This window comes from Sus scrofa, chromosome 4 (genome assembly GCF_054392235.1).
Source record: "Sus scrofa isolate SSC_HxYL_T2T_F1_AM1 chromosome 4, Sscrofa_HxYL_maternal_Yorkshire_Landrace_v2.0, whole genome shotgun sequence".
Taxonomy (NCBI): Eukaryota; Metazoa; Chordata; class Mammalia; order Artiodactyla; family Suidae; genus Sus; species Sus scrofa.
This window is the reverse complement of record NC_139386.1, coordinates 1,064,584-1,073,670: the sequence shown is the minus strand read 5'-3', so window position 1 is coordinate 1,073,670 and position 9,087 is coordinate 1,064,584. Positions and strand designations below refer to the sequence as shown.

The following is a 9,087-nucleotide window of genomic DNA, read 5'->3' as shown; positions in this document are numbered from 1 at the left end:
TCCTTAGAGCTCCCTGGGAGGCCCTGACCCATCTCTGCACACAGCCAGCACCCCCACCCGCCCCAGCCCCTGGAAGGCAGAGCAGGGCGGCCCTGGCGCTGCCCAAGCCTGTGAATGGAGGTGGGGGGGGAAATGCGGTGCAGGGCCAGCCCCTCCCCAGTGGGCTTCAGTCCCACCCTCTCAGGCTGACATCTGTCCCCAGCGGAGTCAGGAGCCGCGTGACAGCCCCACTCCCCAAGCCCAGTGCCTCTTGTGCAACCAGCGCTAAAGAACTGAAAATGTGAACCAGGACCAGGAACCGCAGCAGCAGCAACGCCCTGTCCACACATCATCCAGCCCGAGGCTGTGGCAGCCCCCGTCACTGCCTCCCGGCAGGTGGGCACCATGTGCCACGCCGTCTCCGGTTGCTATGGCTACTGCAGCCACCACACTGCCTTCCTGTCTGTGGATGTCACCTAGCTGGTACCTCTGCCTCAGACCCCCCCCCCAAGGGCTGCTGCGTCCCCTTCTCCAGCTGTTCACCCACCTGGCACCCAAGGCTTTCTAGAAAAATAAGCCAGGGCTGGTCGTAGCCCTGCTGGAAACCCACAGCAGGCTCACCCCACACCGGGGAGGCTGCCACTTCCTGACCTGGCCTGGGGCCTGCCACCCGGAGAGGTGGGTAAGGGGGCCGCGGGGCCAGAGGCTGCACAGCTTTGCAGAAGCTTTGCCGTGGGGACACGGAGAAGCGGGCGGGTAGAGGAGGGAAAGGTCCAGGGGGTGGCGGGGGGACCACCTTCCAGCACGAAGGCTGGGCCGGTGCAGGCCACACAGCACCGTGCAGGGCACACTTGAACACACACAGCGCGTCCAGTCGTGCACACAGGAACACAGACTCACACCTGCACGTGTACAAGCACACATGACCACAGACATGCACGTACCCACATGAAGCACGTACACTCCCACACACACACATGCTTACAGGCACACATGAACACGAACACACAGACACCCGGCCCTCCTCAGTCTCTTGGCGCTTCTTGCCACCACCAGCAGGGCCCCCGCTCACATCAGCACGTGGGCACCAGGGACTGGACTGGAGCTGCTGGGAGCTGGTCGGAGCAGGCTGAGCGGAGCAGGCCGAGCGGAGAGGGGCAGAGCTCGCAGGCCTGCACTCTATTCCCCCAGCTCGGAGAGAGAAGCAGCCTCAGAGACCCCAGACAAGCCCCCTGCCCCCAGCCCCCTGCCCATCCTCTGCACCCAGATGACGGGCCTGCCTTTGTCCGCCCGGAGCACATGGCAGTTCCAAACTTCCGCTTTCTGAAGAATGTTTCCGTTCTGGTTGAATCAGCATTTCCAGTTATTTGCAGCTGCAAAAATCCAAAACACGCACCACCAGAACCTTCCCGGCACCAGCACGGCGGCCTCTGCCAGTGGCTTCGACCGGGTGGAGGCCTCGTCTGGTTCACTGGCAGGACCCTCCTGAAGGAGCACGTAGTACCAGGTACAGTGAATGCGTGTGGCAGCGCCTGTGAGATGAGTGTCAGGCCAGCCGCCAGGGGCCCTGGCGTGGGCACCAGGGTGTCAGAGGGCCTCGAGGCAGGATGCGGCAGTGGAGCAGCGGAGAAAAAGGGACTCGGGGCTCCCGGCTGCCTTGCACTGGACACGAATCCGCATGCGGCCTGGGACAGGAGGGCGCTGGGAGCCTGAGAAGGGCCTGGATCTTGTTACTTGGCTCCCGGTTTTCAAAATAACAGCTTTATTGAGATAGAATTCACATACCATGCAATCCACCCAGGGAAAGAGTAAAACTCCCCGGGGTTTCAGCACATCTTGAGTTGTGCACCCATCATCGCAGGCGGTCGGAGGACATCCCAGCCACCCCAAGGAGACCTCGCGGCTCCTACTCCCCTCCCCCAGCCTCAGCAACTACTAGGGTGCTGTCTGTCCTCACCGGGTTGCCTGCAGGGAACGTTTCACAGGCAGGAATCCTGTGAGACGCCCTCTTTCCGTCCGGCTTCGTTCAGTTGGCACAGCGTCTCGAGGGGCGTCACACGGAGGAGCAGACTTTCGTTCCCTTTCAGGGCTGAGCTCCATTCCGTCCTGCCCTGCTTCTTCCGCTGCGTGGATTCACCGGGTTGGGTTTGTTCACAGCCCCGCTGGTGGACATTTGCGCTGCCGCTGCAGTGCGGCTGCTGAGAACCACATGGCGGAGCATGCACGCCATGCTCCGGCCTGAACACACCCTGCATTTCCTGATGCACGAAGCTGGATGGATGAGACCTATGGTCATTCTCTGCTTAACTTGTTTTTTTGGGGTGTTTTTGTTTTTGTTTTTGTCTTTTCAGGGCCGCACCCGCGGCATATGGAGGTTCCCAGGCCAGAGGTCTCATCCAAGCTGTAGCCACAGCCACAGCCACAGCCACACCAGATCCGAGCCACGTCGGCAGCCTACACCACAGCTCACGGCAACACCAGATCCTTAACCCACTGAGCAAGGGCAGGGATCGAACCCGCAACCTCATGGTTCCTGGTCGGATTCGTTAACCACTGCGCCACGACGGGAACTCCTGCTTAACTTGTTTTTGGCTGTGCCGGGGTCAGGGACCCCAGCCACCGCTGCGACTACACTGGATCCCTAACCTGCTAGGCCACCAGGGAATTCCTCTGTACCTTCCTGAAGACCTGCCAGGCTTTTCCACAGCAAGGCCCCGGCCGGCGGCGGCGGCGGCGGCGGCGGCGCAGAGCCAGAGGCTCCCGACGCCTCCCCAGCCCTGGGCCCGCCCTTTCGCACTCGGTTTTCCTATTGGGTGAGAAGCAGCATCCTGCTGCCGGTTCATTTGCATGTCCCCGACGGCGAACGATAAGAGCATCTTTTCATTTCGCTTGCGGGCCGCCGTTTGCACCTTTTCTTTGAAGAAATGTCTCTTCAGACCCCATGCCGGGCCCTGGCCCCGAGTTTCCGGAGCGAAAGAAAGCCGAAGGCCCGCAGCCGGAGGCGGAGGCGGAGGCGGGAGGCGGGAGGCGGGAGGCGGGAGGCGGGGGGCGGGAGGCGGCCCTTCCCGGCGGTCGGGTGCGGGCCGGGCTCTCCGGGGGCGTTTCCGGGCGTGGAGCTGCCCGAGGCCCGCTTTCACTTTTGGGGCTGGGAGCCTTCTGGCGGTCGGTCCCTGGGCAGCTCCGAGCTCCTGGTTGCGGCTCCGGGGCGCGGGCACGCACGGTCGAGGTGAGCCCCCCACCCCCACCCCGCCTGCGCGCCGCCGCACCCTCTGCCCGCCGGGCTCGGGAGCGTGGGGCCCCGGTAGCACTGTTGGCGGGAGGCCGGCCCTCCAGAGCCCGGCTCCCTCCCCGGGTTTCCCTAGACTCCCCGGCCCAGATTCCCCGCGGTCCCAGACCCAGACCGGCCTCGGGAAGCCTGGGGCCTCTGGGCCGGGGCGCTCTCCCAGCCTGGCTGGTTTGGGCCCATCTCTGGGCAGGCCCTCCAAGTGTCCCTTGGCCCACTCTCGGGTTTCAGACCCGCTCGGAGGCGCCTGTGCCTGGAGCCCAGAGGTCCTGGGTCCTGGGTGAGGCCCGTGTTGGCCTCTGACCCCTGAAGCCTCAGTCCTCTACTGTTGGTTTGTGGAGCTTTGGGCATCGAGAAAGCCCACGTGGAGGGCACGCCTAGGAGCTGGGGACACTCTGGCTGGGCCTTGCTGTGGGCCCTTGCGCTAACTGCCCAGAAGGTGGTGGCTTCTCTTTCCTCCCCTGCCCTCAGAATGCCTCGGCCAGGGAAGCCATGGCCTGCTCTAGAGCGGGCAGGGCAGTGGCCTGGGGTCCCTCTGAGGCCTCAGCCTTGCCCCATCCTTCCTTGGTGGCTGCTCATTGTGAGCAGCCCTAAGCCCTGTCGAAGTGACAAGGTGACAGAGGCAGCCTCAGCAGGTGGCCAGAGCGGCCCCTCCCCGCCCCAAAGGCTGGGAGTCCCAGGGCCTTCTCAGGCTTTGTGTGGCACTGTGGCCACACAGCAGATGTTGCGCGTGGCCTGAGTCCCACCAAGGGCTGTGTATCCTCTCCCAGGCCTGGCCACGCAGGATCGCTTTGAAGGGGAAGAGCTCCCCATCACTGGAGACAGCCAAGTCCCTGTGAGCGCAGGGCCTGGCCCCTTGCCCTCGGGAGCATGGCATCAGCCTTTGAGAGGGTGGTCAAGAGCGTGGTCCGGGAGCTGGACCACGGCAGGGAACTGACCCCTGTCAAGAGCCTGCAGACCTCTGACCGCTTCCAGCCCTACTGCCTTCTGGGCAGGAAGCCCTCGAGTTCATGGTTCTGGAGACCCCGCTACACATGTGTTGACCTGTCCATCTGGGACATCCTGGAGCCCAGTGCCCCGGAGCCAGGTACTCATGGGGCCCTGAGTCAGAGCAACAGGTGGGAGGGGAGTGGGTGGGCCGGCTGCCCCCTGCTCTGGGCCTCTGGGTTCTCTGCTTCCAGAAGGCAAGCCTTTTTCAGAGGCCCCTCGGCCCGGGTGGGAGAGGTGGCAGCCGGAGGCCTGGGCCTCAGATCTGGCCTTGCTCCAGCTGTGGAGCGTGGCGGCCCCTTCTACTTCCATGACACTATGGACGGGCAGCTGCAAGGCCAGGTGGAGCTGGCAGCCCCAGGACAGGGGAAGTTCTCCGGCGGGGCCGCGGTGTCTGGCAGCTCCAGCGCCTCGATGAACGTGTGCACGCTACGAGTGGCCCCCAACACCTGGGACGCCATGCACCTTGAAAGGTGAGCCCCCTTCAGCCTCTGTGTCGCGACCTTGGGGTATCAGGTGTCACAGGGCGTCTGTGCTGGGGGAGGGCCAGAACTGTGCGAGAGAAGTCCCAGAGGCAGGAGGCAGGGAACGAGGCTGCAGAGGGCACCGGGGCCTGCATCCTGGGCCAGGACAGCCATGCAGGGCCCAGGGGTTCAGGGCTCAGAGCGAGCCCCCCTGCGAGGGGGCTGCGCTGCAGGGGTGGAGAGACTCTGGAGTGGGAGGGGCGGGGAGTGGAGGGAGAGAGGGGCCACCGCGGGGCCGGGCGCCTCCGGGGCCTGCAGGTGTCTGCCTGTCCCTGCTGGACCTTGTCCCTTCTTCCTGCAACCCCGCCCTCCCACAAACACTGTCTGGAGCACCCGGGGGGAGACGACCATGTTCCGAGCCTGGGCATCCGCAGAGCTCGTGGGCTCCTTGGCTGCATCACCCCACCCCCACCGGGCACAAAGGCTGACTGGGGGCGGGAAGCTGGTCCCCCAGAGGGGAGGGGAGGAGGGGAGAGGGCAGGGCAGGTGCACCGCATGAACTTGTGAACTTCCCGCTGGCCCGCTCACCGCAGGCGCCTGCGGCAGCCTGAGCACAAAGTCCTGCAGCAGCTGCGGAGTCGCGGGAACGATGTGTTCGTGGTGACGGAGGTGCTCCAGACGCAGAAGGAGGTGGAGGTCACGCGGACCCACAAGCAGGAGGGCTCGGGCCAGTTTGCCCTTCCTGGAGCTGTGTCCTTGCAGGTGTGTGGCTGGGGCCCTGCGATGGGAGGAAGGGAGGCCGGGGCGGGGGCGGCGGGCCGTGTCCCCTGTTCGCCCCGGCCCCACAACCCTGAGCCCAGCCCTGAGCCCATGTCCCCCCCAGGGCCAGGGCCAGGGCCACCTGAGCCGGAAGAAGACGGTCACCATCCCCTCGGGCAGCGTCATTGCATTTCGGGTGGCCCAGCTGGTGATTGGTTCTGACTGGGGTGAGCTGGCCTCAGGGTGACTTGGGGGCCCAGACTCCCAGGCAGAGAGGCGCGGAGGCCTGGGAGAGCCACCGGCTGGCTGGGGTTGCTGTGGGCATCGGGCCACAGGGCTTCCTGGGTTGGGGTGGCTGAGGGCGCCTTGTGCTGGCACGTGGGGGGTTGGGGCCCCACGGGGGAATTGCACAGGGGGCCCAGCAGTGAGGGACAGCCCCGGTGCTCTGCCAGCCCGCATCCCCTATCTCTGCTTCTGCCCGGCTGCCAGACATCCTTCTCTTCCCGGACAAGAAGCAGCGAACCTTCAGGCCGCTGCGGGAAGGTGAGGCCAGTGGACCTGGGCGGGGGGTTTGCTCCCAGCCAGCGAGGCATTCTCCTGCGCAGTACCGGGCAGCCGGGGGTGCGTACTCTCACCCTCCTTTACACACACACACACACCCATACACACACACACACACACACACACACACACACACACACACACGGCCACAGGCTGATGTGAGCCTGCACCGGCCTTGCTCCCTGCCCAAGGCTGCCAGGACTGGGTGGTGGTGACAGGCTAGGCGGGCCCAGGGAAGGCCTCAGCCCTCTGGCGCAGGGCCCACCCCCTGCACTGACCAGCCCCGCCTCGCCCAGGCCATAGCGCCTCCCACGGTGCAGATGGGCAGCCGCCGCAGTTCTCCCGCCTCGTCTCCGGGATGAGCTTCCCCTCTGAGCACCTGAAGTTCCAGTCAGGTCAGTACCTTGGTGACCACCCCTGTGGCCTCTGGTGGGCTCCAGGCACCCTGGGCTTGGTGGGCACCCAGCAGTGGCAGCCCTGTCCCCACAGACGGGCCCGCGGAGGACCAGCTGGTGACCACCGAAGACTTCCAGGGCCTGCAGGCCGAGGTGGACGCCTGGGCCGCGGGCCTGGAGGCCTTGTCCAGGGAGCCATGTAGGCAGCTGCTGGGGGGCCTGGGGCAAGTGCTGCAGGACGAGCCCGCCCTGCAAGCCCTGGAGGACTCGGTGAGCAAGCTGGGCGGCCGGGAGGGGCGGGCGGGGGCCTGCCCCTGCTGCCCGCTCACCCGCCCTGCCTGTGCCCCCAGCTGGAGCAGGGCCTGTGCGGTGGGCTGGTGGAGCCTCAGGACGGTCCAGCGGGTGCCATGCTCGAGTGCCTGGTGCTGGCCTGCAGAAGGCTGGAGAGGGAAGTCGCCGGCCCCATCTTCTACCTGGTACAGGCTCTAGCTGGTGAGGCCCGCGGCCAGGGCAGGGTGGGCGGGGATAGGGCTTCCCCAGCTGGGCCTTCCAGAACCCCTCTTACCCAAGGCCTCTCCCCAGTGCTGAATGAAACCCAGCATGTGCTGCTGGCGAAGGTGCTGGAGACGGGGGCCCTGTCCGGCGCGCTCACGCTGGTGAGAGGGCCTAGGCCTAGGAGGGGAGGGGCTGGGCCGGAGCTGTGGGGCCCAGTGAATCTGGGGTGGGCCCCCCTGACAACCTCCTACCCTGTCCTTCCAGGTGGGGAGTCTTCTGGAACAGAGTGCCCCATGGCAGGAGCGCAGGGCCGTGTCCCTGCCACCCACGCTGCTGGGGAGCAGCTGGGGCTCAGAGGCACCCATCTGGGCCCTGCTGGAGGAGTGTGGCCTAGAGCCACAGGTGGGCACCGCTCAGGTGTGCTGGGAGCCAGAGGCCCAGAGCTGCACGTGTGCACTTTATGCCTGCCTCGCACTGCTGCTGAGGCTCAGCCAGCTCTGCTAGTCCTAGCCGGACAGAGCTCGGGCCCAGCCGGCTGCCGGGAGCCAAACCCAGCCATGTGGCAGCTCAAGGCCTGGAAGTTGGGGAAAGCCAATAAATGCAGACCCAGGAAAAACGGCTCACCGAACTTCTGGGGCTCCTATATCTGGGGTGGGGGTGGGATGCGGATGGTGCACCCACAGGATAGGGCACGTGGGGGTCAAGAACAGGCTCTCTTCCACGGGCCCACTCGTGCCAGGCCAAGGGGCTGAGGCCTGTGCCTGAACCTGGCCCCTTCCCAGCGGGCTGGCCTTGAAGGAATGGGCCAGGGCAATTCCACCCCAGGACGGCCCTCTGTCTGCCCCGGGGCACTTGAGGACAGGCTGACGCGGGGAGGGAGCGGGCCGTCCTCACCGCCCGCATCTGCGGAGGCACCAACAGCTGTACTGACAGTGGGCACACCACCTGCTCTCCCTCAGCGGCATGGGCCCTGGTGGAGTGGCCCGAACTAGAGAAACTGCCCTTTGGGGTGTGGCTCACCCCAATTCATTCGCTCAAAGGTGAGAGTCTCTCGAGAGGAGGCCCGGCCCCTGGGTTCAGTCTTGGGGCACTTGGCAGGGCTCGGATCCCTTACAGGACCTCGGCCTCCAGGGGAGGGATGGCCCACGTCCAGGGAGAGATGGTAACCGATGCAGCGGGAGCTGTTTTCATCTCTGAGCTTGAGCAGCAGGAGAAACTTGCCTCAGAGCTCCCGTTGTGGTGCAGCAGAAGTGAATCCGACTCGTATCCATGAGGATGTGGGTTTGACCCCTGACCCTGTGTTGCCGTAAGCGGTGGAGCAGGTTGCACACGTGGCTCAGATCCTGTGTTGCTTGACCCCTCGCCTGGGAACTTCCATATGCCGCGAGTGCGGCCCTAAAAAGCCAAAAAAAAAAAAAGCTGCCTCTCCTTGGTGGGAGCCTGCCTGCCAGCCTCTGCTCAGTGCCAGGCTGGGGAAGCCACACTCCCCTCCTGCCCAGCTCACCACCATCCTCCAGCCTCAGGACTGGCCAAGGAGAAGGGACGGCTGGCTTGGCTGTGGCTGGGACATTAACCCCCAAGGAATCTCAGGAGCAAGGCCAACAGTAAAATTAATATATATATATATATATATTTTGTCTTTTTGTCTTTTAGGGCCGCTCCTGCAGCATACAGACGTTCCCAGACTGGGGGTCGAATCAGAGCTGGAACCGCTGGCCTACACCACAGCCACAGCAACGTCAGATCCGAGCCGCGTCTGCCACCTACACCACAGCTCACGGCAACGCCGGATCCTTAACCCAGGGATCAAACCCGCAACTTCATGGATTCTAGTCGGGTTCACTAACTGCTGAGCCACGATGCGAACTCCATGAAGGCAATATTAAAACAGAAGATAGAGGGAGCCCCAAACATTCCAATCCCCGTACAGAAATGCCCTAGGAGTCACCCTCATATCGGGAATGGGGAAGCTGGGTGGCTCTCAGGCCTGGCTTTGTCCACCGGGGCCGTGTTCCTCCTGCGGCCCCCTTGGTGGGAGGACTCGAAAGGCAACACCAAGGTGAAGAGGAGCCAAAGAGCTTAGGTCTTAGAAAGCGTGCAGTAAGCAGGTACGGAGGCGCTGCGCTCTCCCGGCCCCAGCTCCCTCACTGCGGTCTGACGGCCT

The 9,087-nt window shown here is 64.7% G+C and overlaps 1 protein-coding gene across 4 annotated transcripts; it reads left to right on the top strand.

Annotated features, from left to right (window-relative positions):
• The first annotated feature begins 1,340 nt into the window (after positions 1-1,340).
• On the top strand, positions 1,341-7,539 carry GSDMD (gasdermin D). Of its 4 annotated transcripts, none has more exons than XR_014843265.1 (11): positions 1,341-1,486; positions 4,033-4,349; positions 4,530-4,722; positions 5,307-5,475; positions 5,597-5,699; positions 5,962-6,015; positions 6,330-6,428; positions 6,509-6,698; positions 6,779-6,920; positions 7,011-7,084; positions 7,188-7,539. XR_014843265.1 is itself a non-coding variant. In XM_021090506.2 (11 exons), the coding sequence occupies exons 2-11, from the start codon at positions 4,133-4,135 to the stop codon at positions 7,425-7,427; spliced, it is 1,467 nt and encodes a 488-aa protein (XP_020946165.1). In that variant the 5' UTR covers positions 1,341-1,486; positions 4,033-4,132; the 3' UTR covers positions 7,428-7,539. The 4 variants fall into 4 exon arrangements, 2 of the variants coding, with proteins under 2 accessions (XP_020946165.1, XP_020946163.1); XM_021090506.2 differs by having other exon boundaries at positions 6,523-6,698; XR_014843264.1 differs by lacking the exon at positions 1,341-1,486 and adding an exon at positions 3,115-3,205.
• The last annotated feature ends 1,548 nt before the right edge of the window (positions 7,540-9,087 follow it).